At 40.7% G+C, this 24,510-nt stretch overlaps 1 protein-coding gene across 3 annotated transcripts in view; it reads right to left on the bottom strand.

The window, feature by feature from the left end:
- The window catches only part of TRIO (trio Rho guanine nucleotide exchange factor), a 466,986-nt gene that overhangs the window by 199,702 nt on the left and 242,774 nt on the right, over positions 1-24,510 (bottom strand). For all 3 annotated transcript variants that reach the window (XM_077116861.1, XM_077116863.1, XM_077116862.1), the window contains exons 9-10: positions 23,152-23,382; positions 8,983-9,105 (exon numbers count right to left, since the gene is read on the bottom strand). In XM_077116861.1, coding sequence (XP_076972976.1) covers positions 8,983-9,105; positions 23,152-23,382 — 354 coding nt within the window. The remainder of the gene's footprint in view (positions 1-8,982; positions 9,106-23,151; positions 23,383-24,510) is intronic.

The following is a 24,510-nucleotide window of genomic DNA, read 5'->3' as shown; positions in this document are numbered from 1 at the left end:
GGAAAGGATGTTGAATCTTGTCAAATGCCTTCTCTGCATCAATTGAGATGATCATGTGATTTTTCTGCTTTGATTTGTTGATATGGTGTATTACATTAATTGATTTTCTTATGTTGAACCATCCTTGCATACCTGGGTTGAATCCTACTTGGTCATGATGAATAATTCTTTTAATGTGTTGTTGGATACGATTTGCTAGAATTTTATTGAGGATTTTTGCATCTATATTCATTAGAGAGATCGGCCTGTAGTTTTCTTTTCTTGTAATATCTTTGCCTGGTTTTGGTATGAGGGTAATGTTGGCGTCATAGAATGAATTAGGTAGTTTTCCCTCCACTTCGATTTTTTTGAAGAGTTTGAGGAGAGTTGGTACTCATTCTTTCTGGAATGTTTGATAGAATTCACATGTGAAGCCGTCTGGTCCTGGACTTTTCTTTTTAGGAAGCTTTTGAATGACTGCTTCAATTTCTTTACTTGTGATTGGTTTGTTGAGGTCATCTATCTCTTCTTGAGTCAAAGTCGGTTGTTCATGTCTTTCCAGGAACCCGTCCATTTCATCTAAATTGTTGTATTTATTAGCGTAAAGTTGTTCATAGTATCCTGTTATTACCTCCTTTATTTCTGTGAGGTCAGTAGTTATGTCTCCTCTTCCATTTCTGATCTTATTTATTTGCATCCTCTCTCTTCTTCTTTTTGTCAATCTTGCTAAGGGCCCATCAATCTTATTGATTTTCTCATAGAACCAACTTCTGGCCTTATTGATTTTCTCTATTGTTTTCATGTTTTCAATTTCATTTATTTCTGCTCTAATCTTTGTTATTTCTTTCCTTTTGCTTGCTTTGGGGTTAGCTTGTTGTTCTTTCTCCAGTTCTTCCAAATGGATAGTTAATTCCTGAATTTTTGCCTTTTCTACTTTTCTGATATAGGCATTTAGAGCAATAAATTTCCCTCTTAGCACTGCCTTTGCTGCGTCCCATAAGTTTTGATATGTTGTGTTTTCATTTTCATTCACCTCGAGGTATTTGCTAATTTCTCTAGCAATTTCTTCTTTGACCCACTCGTTGTTTAGGAGTGTGTTGTTGAGCCTCCACGTATTTGTGAATTTTCTGGCACTCTGCCTATTATTGATTTCCAACATCATTCCTTTGTGGCCCGAGAAAGTGTTGTGTAAGATTTCAATCTTTTTAAATTTGTTAAGACTTGCTTTGTGACCCAGCATATGGTCTATCTTTGAGAATGATCCATGAGCACTTGAGAAAAAGGTGTATCCTGCTGTTGTGGGATGTAATGTCCTATAAATGTCTATTAAGTCTAGTTCATTTATAGTAATATTCAGATTCTCTATTTCTTTGTTGATCCTCTGTTTAGATGTTCTGTCCATTGATGAGAGTGGTGAGTTGAAGTCTCCAACTATTATGGTATATGAGTCTATTTCCCTTTTCAGTGTTTGCAGTGTATTCCTCACGTATTTTGGGGCATTCTGGTTCGGTGCGTAAATATTTATGATTGTTATGTCTTCTTGTTGAATTGTTCCTTTTATTAGTATATAGTGTCCTTCTTTGTCTCTTTTAACTGTTTTACATTTGAAGTCTAAATTGTTGGATATTAGTATAGCCACTCCTGCTCTTTTCTGGTTGTTATTTGCATGAAATATCTTTTCCCAACCTTTCACTTTCAACCTATGTTTATCTTTGGGTCTAAGATGTGTTTCCTGTAGACAGCATATAGAAGGATCCTGTTTTTTAATCCATTCTGCCAATCTGTGTCTTTTGATTGGGGAATTCAGTCCATTGACATTTAGTGTTATTACTGTTTGGATATTATTTTCCTCTAACATTTTGCCTTTTGTATTATATATATCATATCTGATTTTCCTTCTTTCTACACTCTTTTCCATATCTCTCTCTTCTGTCTTTTTGTATCTGACTCTAGTGCTCCCTTTAGTATTTCTTGCAGAGCTGGTCTCTTGGTCACAAATTCTCTCAGTGACTTTTTGTCTGAGAATGTTTTAATTTCTCCCTCATTTTTGAAGGATAATTTTGCTGGATATAGGAGTCTTGGTTGGCAGTTTTTCTCTTTTAGTATTTTAAATATATCATCCCACTGTCTTCTAGCTTCCATGGTTTCTGCTGAGAAATCTACACATAGTCTTATTGGGTTTCCCTTGTATGTGATGGATTGTTTTTCTCTTGCTGCTTTCAAGATCCTCTCTTTCTCTTTGACCTCTGACATTCTAACTAGTAAGTGTCTTGGAGAACGCCTATTTGGGTCTAATCTCTTTGGAGTGCGCTGCACTTCTTGGATCTGTAATTTTAGGTCTTTCTTAAGAGTTGGGAAATTTTCAGTGATAATTTCTTCCATTAGTTTTTCCCCCTCTTTTCCCTTCTCTTCTCCTTCTGGGACACCTACAACACATATATTTGTGCGGTTCATATTGTCCTTGAGTTCCCTGATACCCTGTTCAAATTTTTCCATTCTTTTCCCTATAGTTTCTGTTTCTTTTTGGAATTCAGATGTTCCATCCTCCAAATCACTAACTCTATCTTCTGTCTCTTTAAATCTATCATTGTAGCTATCCATTATTTTTTCTATGTTTGCTACTTTATCCTTCACTTCCATAAGTTCTGCGATTTGTTTTTTCAGTTTTTCTATTTCTTCTTTATGTTCAGCCCATGTCCTCTTCATGTCCTCCCTCAATTTATCGATTTCATTTTTGAAGAGGTTTTCCATTTCTGTTCGTATATTCAGCATTAGTTGTCTCAGCTCTTGTGTCTCATTTGAGCTATTGGTTTGTTCCTTTGACTGAGCCATATTCTCAATCTTTTGAGCGTGGACAGTTATCTTCTGCTGCTGGCGTCTGGGCATTTATTCAGATTTCTCTGGGTGTTGGACCCAGCAAGGTTGTAAGATTTTTCTGTGAAATCTCTGGGATCTGTTTTGCTTATCTTGCCCAGTACGTGGCGCACGTGGCACACGTTTGTCTCAAGTGTTTGGAATGGGTCTCCCCCAGTCACCGATCTCCGTGGCCTGGGGATTTCGGATCCAATTCTCTCCGTTGGTTCAGGGGCCGCGCGTGGTGGGGGCGTCAGCTGCCACGGCTTGAGGGGACCCTGTGGCTGGTTGCGGGCCGCAGCGGGCCTGGGAGATTCCCCACCGGACCAGGAAGCCTCCCGTGGTGGGGGCTACTGCGGCTTGGATAGCCCTCCTATCCGAGACTCGTATCCACGGACTTGAAGCAGAGCCTCGAAGCCGCCCGCAAAAGAGGGGTGCCACCTGCCTCGGCTTGGGAAACTTGCTTCTCCAATACTCTCAGCTGGCCCGGAAAGGAGGGAGGGAGTAGCTCGGACCACCGCAGCTGCCGCTGATCGGGAAATCGCGCACCGCTAGGGGGTCTCACCGCAGCCGAGTCTCGCAGTCAGTCTAGCCAGCCCAGACTTTGGATAGCCCTCTGATCTAAGATTCGTAGCCGCGAACTCAAAGCCGAGACTCGAAGCCGCCTGCAAAAGAAGGGCGCCGCCTGCCTCGGCTTGGGAAACTTGCTTCTGCGATACTCTCAGCCGGCCCGGGAAGGAGGGAGGGATTAGCTCGGACCGCCGCAGCTGCGGCTGCTCGGCAAATCGCGTGTTGTTCGGGGGTCTCGCCGCAGCCAAGAGTCGCAGTCAGACTTGCCAGCCCAGACTTTGGATAGCCCTCTGATCCGAGACTCGTAGCTGCGGACTCGAAGCCGAGACTCGAAGCCGCCCGCAAAAGTGTGGTGCCGGCCGCCTTGGCTGGGAAGCTTGTCTCTCCGAGTCTCTCAGCCAGCCCGGGAAGGAGGGAGGGATTAGCTCGGACCGCCGCAGCTGCGGCCGCTCGGGGGGTCTCGCCGCAGCCAAGTCTCGCAGTCAGACTTGCCAGCCCAGACTTTGGATAGCCCTCTGAACCGAGATTCGTAGTCGCGGACTCGAAGCCGAGACTCGAAGCCGCCCGCAAAAGTGTGGCGCTGGCCGCCTTGGCTGGGAAGCTTGTCTCTCCGCGTCTCTCAGCCAGCCCAGGAAGGAGGGAGGGATTAGCTCGGACGGCCGCAGCTGCGGCTGCTCGGGAAATCGCCTGCCGCTCAGGGATCTCACTCACCGTAGCCGAGTTTCGCAGTCAGACTAACCAGCCCAGACTGGGTTACGCTGTGTGTCCATTCCCTGCTGTAGCCCCGGGAGCTGTTCTGTACTGTTTCTGTTCACCTATTAGTTGATTTGGAGTCGGAGGAACTAAGACGCATGTACCTTACTAAGACGCCATCTTGGATGTCCCAGAAGTGTTTTCTATTAAGAAAGTTGTCTTGCTGACCCCAGAGAACTTGTGTTAACTGCTATGATGACAGTCTCAGACTTGAGGAAAAAAGCTCACCAAGAAAGGGCAGAGCAAGATTATTCATTGAAGACTTTTCCTTAAGTCAGAATAGAGGAAGCCACAGGAATTGGAGGGTGGAGGGTCATATGAGGTGCTAGACAAACAGAAAATTCAGTATTCCAGCATCCTTCACCAGAAAAGGCTCAGGAAAGTACCACAGGAGTTGAGAGTAGCCTAGCCCACCCTCATGCATAAACAAGTGCCCTGAGGTATGAGCCTCCATTTTTGGAGCCTGCTTGTCTGCTGTTCTGCCCCTAGATTCTTTCCATGCTTAATGTCTTTGCTCATATGATCGAAATTTCACATTCATTCTCAGACTAGAGTGTCTACAGTTTATCTTATGGGAAAAACAAAGTGGAAGTAAGAGCACATTTTGCACATTTCTTCCTGTAAGGGGAGGACAAAATACTTTCCAGCAAGGAAAAAGTAGGCAGATATGATGTGGATAAGGAGAAAAGTTCTGAAGATAAACTGTGTGGCAAGGCTGCTGAAGACATAGACTTTTCTTACTTGTTTCTTGAGAGCAACAGAACATAAAGGTTGGGACTGTCATTTTTAATTTATATATGAAAACATGTATAAAAGGTGATTTTTTAAAAGGCATAGTCTTTGAATAGGACTTACATGCAGGTTTTGTTATCCCCTATTTTCATCTCATAATTTAGTTACCTGATGAATTAGCTTACTGATCCTTTTATCTGTCATATAAAGCCTGCTGATATACATATCCATGCTTTAATCCTATTCATTTTTATTTTATAGATTTTGAGACTTCATTGTTAGATATATATCGATAAACTTTCCCCTTTATAATTGAAGACCCTATTTCTTCAATAATATTTTATGCTTTCGAGTCTACTTTGCTTAATATTAACATTCCTACACCACTTTCCTTGTAGTTAATATTTGCCTAGTGGATCTATTTCTAATCCTTTATATACTTCAAAATTTCCAGGTGCTTACATTTTAGGTGTGTATTTTGAAAATAATATAGCACAATTTTCTAAAAATACTCAATTTGAGACTCACTGCCTTTAAACAATTAAATATAATCGATTTGCATTTAGAAAAATTACTGACATGTTTGGATGAATCACTGAACCTTATTTTGTGATTTCTAATATGATTTTTGCTGTTCTTGTTTGTTTTGCTTCCTTCAAACCCATCCTGAATTTTTCTCTTTAATTATTGATGTCGCATATTTCCTTTCCTCCGTAATTATTTGGGAGTGATGTTTTCTAACCCTATACAGTGGACACTCAAAAATGTTAAAGCGTACACTTGAATTTAAAAAATCTAGGTAAAACAATACCACCTGCCACCCTCCTTATAATGCCTATCCATCTTCTTTGTTGCAGTGTTCTAGTACTTCAGCTCCACTTTATTTTATTTTATTTTAATTAAAAAAATTAACAAACCAAATAAAACATCAACATATATAATCCCACTTTATTTTTAACTAACTCCCAAATATATATCTTATTATTACTATTTTTTTTCTTTCGTTTTTTAGCATGGGCAGGCACCAGGAATCGAACCCAGGTCTCTGGCATGGCAGGAAGGAACTCTGCCTGCTAACCTACCATGGCCCCCCCAAATATAATAGGATTTTACTGCATTACTTTTATTCATTCCTTCTAACTATTTTTGGCCTACCAGATCATTTTTGGTATTTTGGTTGTTTTTTCTGGAAATAAAGTTAAGAATTCAGTTCAATTAAGTTAAAGTGATGGTTGAAACAATTTATAGGGATAATGTTTAAAATGTTTTACCTACCTCCTTATGGTTTCCTTATATATTTTTTGGCCAAGTTACTGTTATTATCTTCCACCTTCCCTCCTCTTTCTTTCACATACACACACACAAGCAGAACAGAACAAAAAGCACATTTACCAAACAAAAATAAACTAGGGGAAGGAACTGGGCTGCATGTTTTATGTGATGCTCTCTCCCCTAGTCCTTACTCCTCCTTCAGCTCTATGAGCCGTTGCTGAGCCTATTTTTCAGATGAGAAAAATAACTGTAGAGAAGTCACACAGTTAGTGAGTGTTACAGCCATCAGTTAAACTCCACAAATCTTAAGCTCTGTATCACTACGCCCCCTCCTCCTAGTCACCCCAAAAAAACATTCAATGGAACTGGGAAGGGGACAATAACTACATCCAAAATGCTGGGCCCATCATTACAGAACTGTGATGGGAAAGGTCTACAATTATGAACTAAATTTTCACAAATTGTCAAAAGATACTGGTACAATAAATATGGCAAAATCATTCAAGACATTTTTCTGTTTCAGGAACATAACTTTTGCCAATTAGTAGCCCAGCAGCAAGAGAAATCACAGATTTAGATGGATATGTGTTAAGCAGTTTACTTAGTTCACATGGTCTCTCTGATTCTGATTTAGTATTGAAGTGTAGTCCATTGGATAGCGCATTAGGCTTTCTTCCCTGGCAAATCAGATTGACAGAGATTGTCTCTTTGCCTCTGTGCCGGTTTGAAAGGATTTATGTGCCCTGGAAAAGCCATGCTTTAATCCTAATCCAATCTTGTAGAGCAGTCTATTCTTTTAATCTCTATTTAGCACTATAGGTTGGAAACTTGATTAGATTATCTTCATGGAAATGTGACTTGCCCAATTGTGGGTGTTAATTTTGATTAGAGGGAGATGTGACTCCACCCATTCCACATGGCTTAGATTAGTTTACCGGAATCCTTTAAAAAAGCAAGCATTTTGGAGAGAGCAAGACAGCCACAACAGAGCCACGAGAGCACACATAGTCAGAGACCTTTAGACACAAAGAAGGAAAATGCACATGGGGGAGCTTCATGAAACAAGAAGCCCAGCGAGAAAGCTAGCAGATGTCGCCATGTTCATCATGTGCTTTTCCAGCTGAGAGAAAAACCCTGAACATTATAAGGCTTCTTGAACCAAGGTATCTTTCCCCGGATGCCTTACATTGGACATTTCTATAGCTTTGCTTTAATTTGGACATTTTCACTGTCTTAGAACTATAAGCTAGTAATTTAACAAATTCCCCCTTTTAAAAGCCATTCCATTTCTGGTATATCAAATTTTAGCAGCTAGCAAACTACAACACCTTCCCACCTAAACATCAGTTATGAAAACTTTTTCTCTGCTCTTTGATAATATGCAGCCCGCAAACAACCTCTGGGAAAGTAGTGATCCCTGGCTGCATAATTTGATTTCAGGCTTTTGGAGGAAAAGGACCCAAATGACTCACATGTTTATAAAGCACCTATGAAACAACTCAGTTCATGATCCTCATAATGTATCAACAAACACAAAAAAGTGTCTTACTTGAGAGAGAGAGTGTATATGTATAGAAATAAACTTAGATAAATGGGTAGAAGTATTGGAGAAGGAAATACATACCCCTGCAGCTTTAAGTAAATGACAGCAATGTTTTAGGAGTTGAAATTTCAAATTTAAAGGTTTCAGCCCCAACTGTTTCCCTATTTTTGTGGGGAGAAGAAGGGGTAATTAGAGCTGTTTGTTGTTGTTTTGGAGTGAGGGTAATAATTTTATTCAGTCTTTCTAGTCTTTTCTAGTGACCAAAATTAAGAAATATACTGACTCTATTAAATGTAAACATTCTGAGTTTGAGGAGTCTCCAAAGGAGTGGGAGGTCTGTGCTGCTCACATGTTAAAAGCTTGCTCACCTTCGACAGAGGGCATACCTATCTTCAGATGTTCGTCCATTTTCATCTCTTACATCATTATAATCAACTGATGTGACTTGAGTGTTGTTGTGATCTTTGTGCTTGAGATGTACTTGAATTCTTATTACATTGAAAAAACAATACTAAAAATTTTAAATATTGAATTTGGCAGACTAAAAAAAGTGGTGAGGCAGCTAAAAGTGGAAAATTTCCTAAAATGAGAAAGTCTTTTTATTCCTTTTGTTTGGGAACAGGGTACTAGATAATACCCAAAGTTGGCTGATAAAATTATCCCATTAACTTTTTATTTAAAAGAAAAAAAAAACATTTGAGGAAATTTACCAATGAGTTCTTTTCCTCAAAAGTAACCTGTTCCACTTTGGAACTGCACATTAAGGCCATGTTAATACCTTGTAATTTTACTCAGTAAATCCTGATGGTGACTTGCATAATAATCTTAAATAGGATTGAGGCAGTGTAGGGACTAAAATATTACCAAACTCTACAAAAATAACTTAACATGTTCTCTTTTATAACAGAAAACAATACAGGTTCTGTTATTTTTAAAAACAATAAATGGTTTTTTGATAGGTGTTTAATATTTTTTCTTTATATTTGATGGAATGTTTTGAGAAAACCCTATTAACAAGCATACAATAGTTATCTAAATTGTACATTTAGAATGGAGTTATTTAAATTTGAGTCTCAGAAGTTTGTAGTATAGTAAAGAAGATAATTTGGAAAGCATGGTCTGAAATTGATTGTCAGATCATTCAGAATAAATGTGTCTCAACTTTGGATTATAAAGCCCCATTTATGATTTTAAAAATATACTTGAAATAAAAATGATTAAAAAAAACACAGAACCACATAGGTAATTAGAGGAGAAAACAGCATAAGCTGTTGATTTACCTGGGCTACTTCTTCAAAGTCTTCATGACGTTTCTGCAAAGCTCTGGCCCGATGGAGAGATTTCCCCACACCTGTATGCTTGCTCAGAAATGCTTCTCCATGGTTCTCAATCCAGTCCAGCACCTACAGTCAAATAAAAATACATAAGCTGTAAAACAACATTCTGCTATCCCACTGAAGACACATTTTGTTGTCAAACCCTGTAACACACGAAACAAACCAGAAAAAAAAATGGGAAGAAGCAACTGGACACTGATCTAACACACCTGATAATGACATCTATGTTGCCGAATCACCAGGATTCTAATCAGCTCTTACCTAAAAACTGTAAATGTTTTTTACGTATCAATGACTAAATTAAATCTCAATTTAGTTTACACATGTCTGTACTGCCAACACTTACTGGCTTTTGGATAAGACAGTGGTCATGAAACCAGAGGACCAGTTCAACCAAGTATTTTCTTAAGGCTCACAGCTTCATAACTTGGACAATTCCAATTTAACTAAGGGGTTTATTTTTTTCTATTGCATCTTTAGAAGACTTAAACATATAAATAAAACCCAAGAAAACAAAACTTATATGCCTCATTCCTGGTCTTTGAGGAAAATCTCTAAATGAAGAAGGTGTGAAAACTGAATTTCCATGAATGTAACTGCTTGAGAGTTTTTTATTAATTAAAAAAAATTTAACAAACAAACAAAAACATTGTTAACATATGATCATTCTGTTCTACATATATAATCAGTAATTCACAATATCATCACATAGTTGCATATTCATTATCATGATCATTTCTTAGAACATTTGCATCAATTCAGAAAAAGAAACAAAAAGACAACAGAAAAAGAAATAAAATGAAAACAGAAAAAAAAAAAGATTATACATACCATACCCCTTACACCTCCCTTTCACTGATTGCTAGCATTTCAAAATAAATTTATTTTAACATTTGTTCCCCCTATTATTTATTTTTATTCCATATGTTCTACTCATCTGTTGACAAGGTAGATAAAAGAAACATCAGACACAAGGTTTTCACAATCACAAATTCACATTGTGAAAGCTATATCATTATTCAATCATCATCAAGAAACATGGCTACTGGAACACAGCTCTACATTTTCAGGCAGTTCCCTCCAGCCTCTCCATTACATCTTGAATAACAAGGTGATATCTACTTAATGCGTAAGAATAACCTCCAGGATAATCTTTCGACTGTTTGGAATCTCTCAGCCATTGACACTTTGTCTCATTTCACTCTTCCCCCTTTTGGTCGAGAAGGTTTTCTCAATCCCTTGATGCTGAGTCTCAGCGTTAGAGCTCTTCCTAGTTAAATCGACAACACTAAAAAAAGAGTAGAGGTGAAGCAGGGCAACCCGTTATTTTCAAGTTCATCCTTAAGACCGAATAGTTGAGAAATCACAAAAGACTGACAATGTCTAACAAAATAGTTGTACTGCATTATTATTACTTTGTCTGTTTTGGATGGTGAGGGGACAAACAGGCAGAAAGCTAAGTCTGTGACATCTTTAGTGAAAAACAAAGAGCTCTTTTTTAAATAGTTAGGTGAACGTGTTGATGTATAGTTAACGTACTTTGCTTAGCAACTATGGTATGTAACATACGTTGTACGTTAGTAACTACATATCAGATCAAAGTGATCTTGTACCACAGAAAACCAGGAGCCTGCCCCATTAGGACAGCAGGCTAAAAAGAACCATGAAGCAGACTGGCCACCGCACAATGCTAACAGCAAAATTAAAGGGGCCTTAATCTATGGTTCCCTGCTACAAAAAGGATCCTTGCCTTTTGTTAACTGCAGGACAGAGAGATCAGCTGTGCTGACACACATCTAGAAAAAGAGCTACCTGGTAAGGAGACAGAGCCCCCTGTTAGGTACAATTTGGCTTGTCCTTTCTTGCTCCACACCAGTGTCCTTCAAGAACACGAAAGTCTGACTGAGGGTCCTTTGTACGCAGAGTTTAGCAAAGTAAGTTAAGTCTTCATGCAAATAAACTGATCTATGAACTGTAGTGAAAAATCTCTGATGGTCCTCTGGAAAGACCCCTGTAGCCTTGGCAGATGTTGAGAGCAGAAGTGGGTGTGCATTTGAGAAGGTGGCTGGGGGTGGAGGGAACTCTGCAGCAGGTGTGCAGGCCAGAACTACATATTTACTGTCTTTCTGTAGCTAATTTAGGAACACTGGTTGCCAATGACACCATTCTGCTGCTCACCTAGGCTCACACTAATTGACTAATTTTTTACTGAAAGCATTTATATTCTGTCTGCCCACCCAGACCAATCAGTCACCAGGTCACCCTGCTTCTCCTTCTGACAGCTTTGTTCCCCACTCCACTTCCCTTTCCAGTCCCCATGCAGAGTCAGAGGATGGAGCTGTGTGGTCTCACTGAAAGTTGCGTACCCTTTCCTCACTTCTGTTTCCTGGTGGGCTCGATGGTGACAGCGACAGGTCTGCATTTAGCATTCTGGTGTCTGTTTGCCAATCCAGACCACATGTGCTGTCCCCACTCCTAAGTTACAACCTTCAGCTGGCTACTCTCGGATTTTAAGCTCCTTAAGGGCAGAGGCCATATCTTGCCCTTCTTTTTAGCTAGTGTATTTAGGACATTACTTTTCTTTCTTGACATCAGAGAGACCTATCGTACTACCACCAGTGGGTGGCTACATCTGTCACCTGACTTTAAGGCAGACCTAGAGCGACAATCTCTTGGTATGGATCATGAAACATAGGCCTCTTTTCACTCCTCAAGGAACATCTAAACGACAACGTCAAGACCTCTCAACCTCCAAGAATGTATACATTTAATGAATGTGTCTCTGGGCATAAGGCCAATACCATGCAGAAGACAAGTATCAAATATTTTAAACCTGAAAGGAAGGGAGAGAGGTGTAAGTGACACTATGGTACAGTTCACCTGCCTGAAGGGTTAGGGAAAGGTTTTATTTCTTTTCACTTTATAGTACATTCTGTATATTTCTCCACTGTAAAAACCAACAACAAAAACTAAATCATTAGTAAGCAGCAAATCTGACAGTTTCTGTAACTTCCTAATAGAGACTTGAAACAAGGACACAACCACAAAAAGTAAAAGATGAAGAGTATTTGGTACAAAGGGCTAGAAGAAGTAAATTTTTTGAAAATAATTTTTAAAAAAATTTAAGCTAAAGGAGGAAGTTGGAAATAAAAGGCAGTATGAACCAACTGCTTAGGTTTATAATAGGGCATTTTTCTTACATCAGTGGTTCCTTCAGATAGAAATGTAAGCATCAGGTGAAATTCTCATTCAAATAAACATGAAAGTAATTCAAAAGAAAAGGTACAAATCCCAATAACTGCTAAAATGCCAGCAGACAAGTGAGGAAAGCTAGTTAATATAAAAAAAAACCAATCTCCACAAGGCTGTTCCTTGTATTGCAAGTATGAGTATACTTTCCAGACTGCCAGGGGATCCTGAATCAATATGCCTGTTCCAGTAACATTTTAAAGACATGCTTGTGAAATCTTTCCATTTAAAACAATATTTGCAAACCAGAGGCTTAATCCATCGAGTTCAGCAAGCCGCCTCCCTGACCTTAGGGAGCTGTCACCTCCCTGCCTCTCTGCTGTGCTCAATCCCAGCAGCAAAAGGACGGGCCCAGGACTTGCTGCTTTCCTCCCACACTTGAAGAAAATGGCAAAAGTCCACCCTTCCCAGGGGCTACCTGGTTCAGAGGCAGAGAGAGCAAGGCTAGGGAGGCCAGTACACCTCCCCCTGCGTTCTGAGCACATAGAAAGAAACAGGAAGTGGTATGATCGAATTCCTCTCCCAGCGAGGCCCTCTAATGGACACAGTGACAGGCCACAGTGGGACCCAGCACTTCATAAGCAGACGCCACCCCTAAGGAATCCTACAGAGCCTTTAGCTTAACCCCCTCTTCCGAATGAAAAGGAAGCCAAGGCCTTTAGGCAGGTGATTTTTACAAGGATGAATGTGATGATGGCAAGTGTGTTTATGATCTTTTATTGACTGATAACCACAATGCTAGCTCAGCACTTACTGTGGAGTAGACTGGGTCTGCAGCAGGTCATATCATCCTCCAGGTGAGCCACGGGGCAGGTGTCTTTATTCCCACCCCACAGGTGACAGGCAGGCCCACAGATATGGCTCCTGCACAGAAGGCTCAGGCCCAGGAAGGCTAGCCTCAAGGTCCCTTCTCTTCATCCCTACTCTATCTTGACCCTTCTCTGAGTTGGTGCAACTGGCATTTGGGTGGCAGCTGAGGCATGGAAGGAGAGAACTCTGGTTTTGTTTCAGGCGATGGGGAGAATGACCCTGATGAAATGACAATTTCTAATGGGCAGCAAAGACACTTCTAAGGGAAGTTGGAGAATACGGATCAGCCCTGCTATGTGCCCAGGGAACCAGCCCCAGGAACAGTGCCCCCACTTACAAAGGACTATTTTGTACAATCTATTAGTAAAATAAGTTTCAACAACAAGTTCTCACCACCTGACATTCGATATATTTCTAAGGAATTACTATGCCTTTTAGGGGCTGCGAATAAAAACTCAACCAGTGTCACGGGGGAGACAAATCCTCACCAGCTGGTGTCACAACAGCATGGATATGATGACAAACATAATGCTGCTTTTTCCTGAAAGCGCCGAGGTATTGCTCCCAAGCGCTCACTAAACTGGTTTTCTCTCATCGTCATGCACCTGTCGTTGCCACTGATATCATTCATGGAGTGTTTGTTCCCTGCTACACTTGGGAGGGCCACAAAGGTTCACAACCCCATATGCACAAAACACCTCTGGAACTCCACAGATTTTTTCAAAAGTTGGTACCAACACTTCCTTGGGAAATAAGGTCAGATCTGAGGTTACTACTTAGCCTTTACTGACCCTCCTGTGTAAGTATCGCACACTCGGCTGAAAGGCAGCAACGTGTGTGTCACGGGATGGCCCAGCTTCCACCAGGGGTTCTGCAAGTACACAGTCTGTGTACTGTATTTCTAAAACTTGAAATAGTCTGAATTCTAAAATATATCAATTTCCAAGGGTTACACAAAAGAAGAGAGTGGGTTTTCATTATTATCCTTATTAACCAAGAAATTGAGGCATAGAAAACTAAAGTAGCTTGTACAAGAAAACATCACCTAAAAAAGAGATTCAAACACAGGTCACTCGACTGAAGCTTAAGTTCTTAAACATCTTTGTACGTTAGTTTGTAAATACTGCCTAAAAACCCTAAAAATACATCTAAAATGAGAGCTCCAACTCTAGGACTGCTATTTCTAAGAACTAGGCAAGACACCTAACAAAAGGCCACAGAGAGCACAGTAAGCCAGTATATTGGAATTCGGGGAAAATATAAAAACATCTGTAAACTCCATCTACTGCTTTAAGAGACAATACATAGTAAACAAATAGTGGTATTTCTCTAATGAGACCCCTTCTAAGTCACCTCTTCTGTACATACAAACATCAAAACAAGTAGTTCATTCAATATTCAGTTTTTAAAAATACCAATACATAAAGCAAATGAAAAACAAAGGTAGTTTGAAAATACTCTCAATATGATGTGTGCTTTTTAATATAAATTCAGAATTTTCCAGTTGTGAAATATGAACTTCCTCCCACCTTCACCTTAATTCTATATAAAACCAAAAGTGACCTAGTTTCATTTGTTTAAATTACTTCTGTCTTTAACCACTGATAGCTTTGATTTAAATTACTGTGATACCAATCTAGAAATGGATATATTAGATTTCTGGGATTTGTTTTTAAATTAGTACTTCTCAAAGAAGCATTTCGGCCAGAGCTTTCTTATTTTCCATCAAATGATTAGCATTTCAGTGATATAACAAAGGAAAACTGACCAATTCCAATTAAGCACCATCATTTCAAATATATGTGGGTGACCAAAAAGAAGTTCTTTCACCCAGATTATGTTCATTATTAGTAAAGGCTGAGTCTAGCATCACTCAGAGGATATCAGTTGTGCTCTTCATTAAACCCACCTATGAATCTAAAATCACAAATGAAGGAATACTTTGAGTTTAAATTCGAGGACTCATGTTCCTCCATGTCCAGTGAAGACCAAGCTCAGCAAGATGCCCAAACATAGCCTCCACTTCCATATTAACCAGCTGCCCAGAAAGGAAAACCATGCGGGATGCAGCGGTGAGGAGCTGGGGTCAAGGCTGCAGGTGGATGCCCCTCATGGCAGAGGTGCTCTCTCCCCCTTACCTTCCCTGTCACCAGTTATCCACCTGTAAAGTGACTAAACTCCAAAATGTAAAACAAATACACCAAAAAATTCCTTAAGTCACTGTTTTCCTTCACAGCAATGGGCAAGTGTGACTTCTATGGGAGCCCCCAGGTCCCCTGAAAGCACCACTTAAATGTTCCCTTTGAAGTAACATGTAAATAGTTTTACCCTTTCATTTGCTCAGCAGTAAGAATCTCTTCAGATCAGGAGGGCAATGAAATACATGTCTGGAGCATCAGCCACGCCCAGGAAATGCGAGGCTGGGCCTCATGGGAATCTAAGGGGCTGGGGCTCTAAACTCTACCACATAGCTGGCATAACGCCCAAGATGAAGGAGACACAGAAGACACCAGCCATCTGTGGACTCTGGGGGGACTGAGGGGTGAAGGCCCAGCTGCTTACAATGATGGTTTCTCCCACCAAACGCTCCCTTTTTTTCTCTCCATTGGAGCCAATAATGTTCATTCATTGTATTTCAATGAAGACTCCTTCATTCGCTGATTTCAAAATTAGAATTGTTTGCTCTTTAAAAAGTAACAAATATTCTTAAAATGAAAAGAGCTTTTAAAAAGTTTCTAGAATATTCCAAAGGATTTTAAGCCTAAAGCTTAACTGGGAAAAAGGAAATTACTTAAAAAACTACCATAGGTGAGTTACACAACAAAGGAATGGTAAAGAATAAAATACCCTGCATTGCAAATATTGTGGTTAAGAAGTTCGCTCTGACAGCTGAATCTCAGTTACTTGTGCCTGTCATCTGAGAGTGGCTCCAAGGCCACCAGTAAGATGTGTAGTCTGCCTCTATGCCCTCTCAGTAGGATCCCAGTCCCAAACCAATACTGGCCCTACTTCTAATTGAGAAGTTCTTAGAATAGATGGTGATTCTGTAACCATTCTTATCAAGAGACAGGATCAGCACCTCAAGTTCATCAGTGAGTACCAGAATGTAAACAGAAGAGAATGTTAAACAAAAGATGATATAATGTGTGGGAGGAGAAAAACCCAAGCTCCTGAATTAAGTTAATGAGCAAAGGACAAGCGAGTTCTAGGAACTTAGACTTCAACCTAGAACCCCTGAGTCAAGTATCACCCAGAAATGGCTTTTACTGGCAAAAGATGGTGGCCTGGAATTCAAAGAATCTTTAATTACTTTAAAAGCCAAAACCGGGGAAATTCTTGTAATTAGTTCATCTAGTCATTCATTCATGTAACAAATACTGAGCATTTACAACTTGCCAGCCTATCCCAGAAATTTGGGAAAGAGCGCGTCCCTGCTGTCCAAGCCTTCCACATGACCTGCATGGACGTCACAGTGGAAATCACACCTCCACTCTTGCTCCCTCCAATTCCTCCATTACACTGCAACTAGGGCAATCACCCAACACAGTTCAGACATGCCTCCCTACTGCCTATGGCATCGAGCCTCAGGGCATAGCACACTGCTCCGGTGCCGTGGAAACTTGGTATTATGAAGTGGGGGAAATGCATCCTCCTCGCCAGGATGCTGTGACCTTTAAGGAAAGAAGGAAACATGCATGTGAGTGAGTCCCAGGAAAGCACCATGACTCAGGCTGGATGCCACACACGTCCCTCAATGAATCCTCCCGGTCACTCCTCAAGCCCTGGCATTGAGTCACTGGCCTTGAGTACAGGTCACCTGTCCCCTCTGTGCTGTCCTGCTTACAGAAAGCAGTCCCAAGCCTGCATAGTGCCTGCTCACATGGCCTTTCTGGCAACGCCTCTACGCTCAGTCCACAGCAGACCACCATGGCTTCTCGGACTGCCCCGCCCTTCCAGTTCTCTCTGGTCCCACTGCCCAACTCCCCTTGCCCATTCCCCAGACTACTGAATTTCTACTCAGCCTTCAAGTTTCCACTCAAATTCTATCTCTCCACAAAGATGCTCCCTGCCCCCCAAATAACAATGGTTACTTGTCTATTATAGGACTTTCACATTTTTTTCTTGTCTGGACCATTGATATTTGAGAAGCATATAGACAAGAATTCTCCAGAACTCCCAAATTCACACAAATCACGAAAGCAGAGATAAAGCTCTTCAAATGCAGATGCAAGGCAAGTAGAGAACACGGGTGGGGGCAGCTAGTTTCATTCACTCCCACACTCCTGACACCACCTTAATAGGCAACATTCAAAGTTATGACTTCACAAGATTATACTTGACAATAACCAAAGACCTGAAAGCTAAATTTAAGCATATTATGGTCTGATTTACTAGATATTAGACTATCTACTACCATTAGATTATAAATTCCTTGAGAAAAGGGACACTGCACCATTCAAAGTATTTACCTCTGTACCTCTTGGTCAGACAATTACATCACACAATTTATTATGCTATTTTGAAGGGAAAAAAATGAATTGTAGGTGAGAAGAATCCAGTGTGGACACAAGACCTGCTAAACAATTATTCTTTAAGAATTAAACATCAACCTGGAGGGTATTTTCCAAGACACAATTCAAGAGGGGTGATGCTGACACATGTGAAGGGCTGCCAGGGAAAAAGGGGGGCTTTCAGACGGCTTCCCTGCCCAAGGGGCTCCCTTTAGGGGAGTCAGCCTGCTGCATGGGAGCAGATGCAGGGGATCCTTTGAGTTCAGGCTGTGCATGCAAAAGAGGCCCACACTCACCTCACTTGACAGGTAGGGTGCCTCACTCCCTCATCCCGGGGAAGCCAGGCGTACTGAACAGGTGAAGTAGGAAAGCAAGTGTGTTAGCATCCCGCTGTGGAAGCCTTCCAGAACGATTATCCCTTCTGAGCAAGTACAGCAAAAGTGAATTATATTATAAGAAACAAAAGCAAGCCCTAAACTAAAAAACAACACTTAGTGGTGACACAGCCATAAATTAATCAATACAACCAAGCACCCACTGAGGGTTACTCATAAGGTACATAATCATCAGGAAATGTGATCAGCAGTTTGACACTCATTTTTAAATGCCAACTGTAACAGAGGGTAATAATTGTTAATGGCTACCAGGTGTCCTGGGTCTTCAGCAAGTCTTCCCAAACACTGCGGTAGCAGCTCCAACCACCTTCCCTACACTCCCACAGCACCCAAGTAGCATCCTGAACACCTTCCACACAGGAATGATGAAATTGCCTATGCTCATTATAAAAAACAAACAAAAAACTAACCACTATAAATATGTCTTAAAAATCTAAGTCCCCATGTCATTCTCCCCATTGTTTCTACAGGGTACACATTGTTAACAGTTGGACATGTCTTACTTTCCCACCTACAGCATTACACTCTTTTGGAAGGTTGTTTTCATAAACATATACTCCTTCTAAAACTATTGTCCCATGAGTTACTTTCCTTTCTTTTCAACTATATTTAGAGATGCCTTTTTGTCTTTCCAAATAAACAAAATATTCTCATGGTTTCTCCAATTGGCTTATTATCGTTTTGTGGATTTAGATTATTTTGTCTATAAATCTACCTTCTGCTGACGTCTTTCTGAAGTACGTTTTTTATCTATTTATTTCCAGCTTACTTCTCTAATGCTATACTCAAAATGGCAAAACTTCCCTGTGTACTATCAATTCTTCTGAGTTTCAGAAGAATTCTTCAAACATTTTTTATTTTGATAGCCTATTGACTCCCTCAAGAAAAAGTATCTGCTTAGATTGATCTTATCGATTTTCTCTTTACATTACAAGGCAATTTCCTCCTAAAAATCAAATATTTTGCATGGAATGGTAATAGGACCAGAAACATTATGTATATTGCAAAACACTTTCTCCTGCTGACACCCAAACAACAGTCTGTTCTTGGGAAAAAAGAAGCTAGTTAAAAGAGCTGACTCGTAGTAATCACAATTGTCTTGCCATGTGTAAAAATCAATGTTTTGCTGCTGTTGAACTCAAGCATATGAAGTCCTGGGTGCCAAATGAGATTCCCAAAGGGGTCCTTTCCTTCTGCCTGCCCCATTCCAAACAGCCCAGGGTTTTATGCTTAAGCTAAGGGTGTCCCAATGAGACCATGAGAACAAGGGGAGGAGAACACAGGGGGAACTCGCCTACTGCTGGTCTGTCAGTAAGGAAATGGGGCACCCCTTCAGACACAAATCTAGATGTATCAGTCCACAGATGTGCAATGCATGCTTCACCCAGAAGACAGAGAGGTGGTGGAAAATCCTTCGATAATATTTAAACGATTAACACTCCATGGTTTTGTGAAAGCTTCGGAACAGTTAAGAAAAATTCATGCTTTCAACCAAGTACTTTCACTACTCACACTGATACCTGAGACCCTTCCTCTTCTCTCCTTCCCTGCAGCTATCTTCTTTTACTAACGCAACACAGTTAAATAGCACAAGCAATATCAAAACGATCATTCCTGAGGTATCAGTATTTAAACCTCAGAGAACTCAAAAAACATAATGAGAATCAAAGCATAATACATGAGAATGAAGGATTACGAAACAAAGTATTCTGAGCTCTCCATAGTCAGTTCAGTCAAGACCTATGATCACCGACTGGAGGAGAAAGGTATTCGCTGAGATACAACGAAAGGCTCCGCCAGGCCAGCCCACTGACCAGAAAACCCACTCCCCACTCAAGCTCAGATGATCCCCTGGGGGAGGCTAAATGCTGCCATTCTACCTGTCTGATCAGTACATTCTTTTCAGTGTTCAGGGAGAAGACAGTGGTCTGATGCCAGATCTACCACTGTGGCTGACTGCAAACTTGTTCACATGCCCTGGACTTCCATGCACACCTCCAAGTTCCTCATGCTCACAGTGGACACTCTCTCCACACCCCTGCAATCCTCTACTTAAGAGCACGGACATGACTGTTATCTGACTGATCACAAGAGCTACTGGTATTTTACAGGCTCCCACAGCCACAGTCCTCAAAACCGAACAGCTGGGCAATATTTCCTATTCGGAGTAAGGAAATAAATTGGCCAAGGAACTGGAATTACGATTATTTTCGTAACAATAGTAAGAAAGAAAGGTTATTTTCTACTACTTGGAAATGCATAATCATAAACGTCCACCTTTCATTAATCAGACAACTATTCATTAAGTACCCACTACGTGTGCCATGGACTACACCGCCTTCCACATGGGAAGAGAAGCATGGTTTAGCTTATTGTTTAATTATTCACAAAGCAGAATAATCTTAAACAAATTGTAAAAACACATGGACTAAGCACCATCAGCATTATTCTCACAGATAAATATAAATAAGGATGATCTTTATTGAGAACAAAATGCACAGATTCTCTAATATAGGCCCTGCACTGTCATATATGTTAAGTGTATGTGTGTGCTGGTAGCTGAGAGCAACCCAATCATCATGCACGCTCACAGCCCTGCTTTCAATCATGTGCGGCAAAGAAGCTAAACACATACCACACACCCCTATGTAGATATACATATATACACATATGTATGCCCACACACATTTATGTTTCCCTCCCCTCTAGCCTATCCTTGTCATCTCCTCATTCTATGTAAGCACAGATACGCCAAGGGCTCTGTGTCATCATGGCTAGTATGAGGGATTGAATCATGTCATTCAGGTCCTAACCTCCAGTCCTGTAGGTGTGAACCATTTGTAAACAAGGACTTTGAAGATGTTACCATTAGGTTAAGGCGTGGACTCATTTGTAATAGGATCTCTTAAGATCCTCCTTGTATGAGGTCCAATCAAATCAGGGTGGGTCTTAATCCTATATGGCTGAAGTCTTTATAGGCAAAGGCAACTGGACTTAGAAACGGAAGTCAGAAATCAGGAGAAGCCAAAGAGAGGGTTGGCCATGTGACAGCAGATGGTCATCATCAGTATAACTAAGACTACAGAGAAAGCATGGCCTTGCTGACACCTTATTTTTGAACTCCTGGCCTCCAAAACTGTAAGACAATAAATCCATGTTTATTAAGGCACCCTATTATATGGTATTAGTTTCAGTAGCCCTGGAAAAGCAAGACAGATGATGTCAAGCAATCCCATTATCTGAATACACTTACAATCTTAATACACTTCTGACATTTCTACACCCTACCCCAACTTCTCTTGTGAACAACAGTCCCAAACAGCCAACTGCAAAAGATATTTCCATCATTACCACCTACAGATGCTCAAACATAACACATTCCAAAGTGCACTCAATATCTTCCCACTGAGCCCTGACTCTGCATCTGTTTCCCACCCTCCAGCTTCATTTGACAATTGTCAAGTGAAACTAAATCCAGGAAGGGATCTTTCTAAATCTCAAAAGTTCCTTAATGACCTTGGACAGCCTTCAGAATGAAGCCCACCTCTGTGGCCTGGCACACAAAATCCTCTGTGATCTGGTTCTTCTTTCTTTCTTTGGGTCATCTCTGCCACCCCAGACATATTCTGCAGTTTCCCCAAAGGGCCTCAGGGTTCTTTCACTCCCTTGGGCCACTGTACAACTGCTTTCTCTCCTTGTCTACTCCCCAAGAGTTGGCTTCAGACCCACCTCCTCTAGGAAGCCTTCCCAACAAGGTCTTTCCCCACCTCACTCTTCCTCCCTCTGTGCCTCTTGCCACACTGGGTGCATCCCTATCATGGTTCTTGTAAACTATGGAGCATAACTACTGCTTGTGGTGACTGTTTCCCTGCTGGGGTCAGAGAATAAGGACAGAGAATGTGTCTTTCTTGGCAACAGTCCAGTCCTGAGCACTCTGCTGTGTACCTCTTTATTGAAACCTTAGTAAATATCTGCACAGTGAATGAAGGAGTGGATCAAGTCAAGCCAATGCTGGAGATCTCCCTTAGGTGTAATTACCAATCCAGGGTACCTGTTTTCTCCATCTTTTTTCACAGGGGAATCTGCAAAAGCCCTGCACTGTAATATCAAGTATGGTTCAAAGATGAATGAACCAAGAGTTCCCAGTCTTTCCCATAGTTCTGAGAGGACAGTCATGGCTCAGGAGTTCCTCTAAGTCTCCATCCAAATGCAGGAAATGATTATTCTTATGGTGTAAAAAAAAAAGTGCCCAATTGGTGTTCATATTTATTGTCTGTAACCCAAATCTGATCCACGTATATAAGCCTACTGCTCTATATCCTCTAGGTGTGCTAGGTCCCAATAGCCAAGCATGGAGAAATCTCTAAAGGCAGCTTGTCTACCTCGTGGTAGGAAAACTCCAAGCTCTGTCCTGCTCATCCAGAAAGCTAGTCTTTAAGCTCTTTTGTTTATTCAGCTCACCAGGAAAAGTCAACATTTGGAAATAAGACCATAATTAAGGGGCCAAACACTTCCAGGAGAATGTGAGCAAAACCACATCTGGATCCTAAAGCAACCTAAGTGGCCAATACGTCACCTAGCACATAAACAGATATCCAGCCAATGCCCACTGACTCAGTGAAGTCAAAAGTCATGTACTTCATATTTCAGGGATTGGGTACATGTGATGTTGAGATAGGTGCACACCACATACAACCAACTGCTAAGATATGTCTACATTCTTGTTCATTCTATTAAGCACTGCCTTTGAGGCTGTGTATAATAAGCTAAATATGGCAGTGCCTGAATTCAAAGAGTCTATCAACTAGTCAACATCTAGCATTAGTCTCAGAGTCAGCTGTAACCTCAGTATTAAAATCTGCCATGAGACTTTTTCAAAAAGACAGGAGGAGCACTGAGGCTGCAAGCAACAAGGCTTGTGGTCTTGAGGCAATCACAACAGCGGGGCATTAAGCAGACATCACTGGCTCCTCCACGTTGCTCCCTATGACAAGACACACCATGAAGCAAGTGCGTGGAGTATGAGAATTCTCCTATACCCTGAATTGAGCCTGCCAATTCTATCAAGATTCTGGGTCGAAGGATGATGTACTCTCCACTGTGTACAAGTAATTTCCCCAGGAAGAAAAGCTCTATGGAAAACTGACCTGCTGGACATCCTGCTGGAAGACACATAGCTGTAGCCTCTGGTGCAGCCGCACTTTGCGGTGCTGCCAGATGTTCTCAAGCTGCCGTTGATGGTGCAGCACCTCGTGGATGACATCAAGGACGTGGTGCACCGCTTTGGAGTAGTTGGCAGAGGCTGTTAAGGAATCGGAACTGCCGGGAGTCAAGGGCCGCTGGAGCTTGTCAAGGAGTGACTTCCCATCTTGGCTCACCTGCCCAGCAAAAGAATTTAGTCATTACTGCAGATCTACCACTCTGTCCATGCTATGCCATACACTCTGTCACCAGCTGCACACACACATGCACACACACAATCACACACATACACATTCAGTCTCACACATACACTCCCACACATATAGTGAGTTTGCATGCACAGTTGTACACACATGTTCAGACACATACATTCTCACATACATGTTCACATATAGATATAGCCACACACACACATTCACACACACAAACATACCCCAAGCATGATTTTACTCAAAGGTATGTTTTATAATAAATAAAAAAATAAATAGAAAACAAATCTGTCAGTTATTTAATGATATCACAAAAAAAATATTATAAAACACTGGGACAAAATAAAATAAAATAATTATTAAACATTGACTAAGTCACTGCAGATGATGGTACTCTCGATAAACATACTATTTTGCCTTAAATGATATAAATCAGCTGACAAAAATACATTGCAAACAAATATTTAAAGTAATAATTTTCTCTCAAGATATTACATAAGGGAGAATACAATAAAAAATTACCACAATGGAGCAAAGCTTTAATCCTAAATTGTGAAATTCCAGTTTAAAAAAATCAGTAATGTAGCAGTAGAGAAAGAAAAAAGTATTTCAACTTTCTGATACAGCTGGAGAACAATTTTACTCCAAAATAAAAATAAGGCTTTAAATAACATGACAATCTATTTTATTGTGTATATTATTTTTAAAAAAGTAATTTTAATTGGGTATATTAATTTTAAAAAGGTTTCAATGTTACAGCAGTTAATTATCAAACTACCATTAAATGAAAGCATTCAGACCACTGAAATTTGTTACTGGATTTAGAACCACAAACTCACTTATGGGATGAGGGTGGTGGTAACTGAATATGATAATACCTTAAAGTAAGAAAACTCACTAAGGAAAACTCCACCTCATGGGAATGCATGAGCAGGGACTGAGGTGTTCCTGTTGGTTCCAGCCCTGATGCTATCACCCAGTGGTTGTGACAGCTGCAGCAGCAGGGGCAGTAAAGGTCCCCGGCAAAAAAACACGTTCTGCACCCTTGAAAAACAGATAGCACGGAACTCCAGATACATGTTCATTAATAGCATT

This window comes from Tamandua tetradactyla, chromosome 9 (genome assembly GCF_023851605.1).
Source record: "Tamandua tetradactyla isolate mTamTet1 chromosome 9, mTamTet1.pri, whole genome shotgun sequence".
Classification (NCBI taxonomy): domain Eukaryota; kingdom Metazoa; phylum Chordata; class Mammalia; order Pilosa; family Myrmecophagidae; genus Tamandua; species Tamandua tetradactyla.
This window is presented reverse-complemented; position numbering and strand designations above follow the sequence as displayed.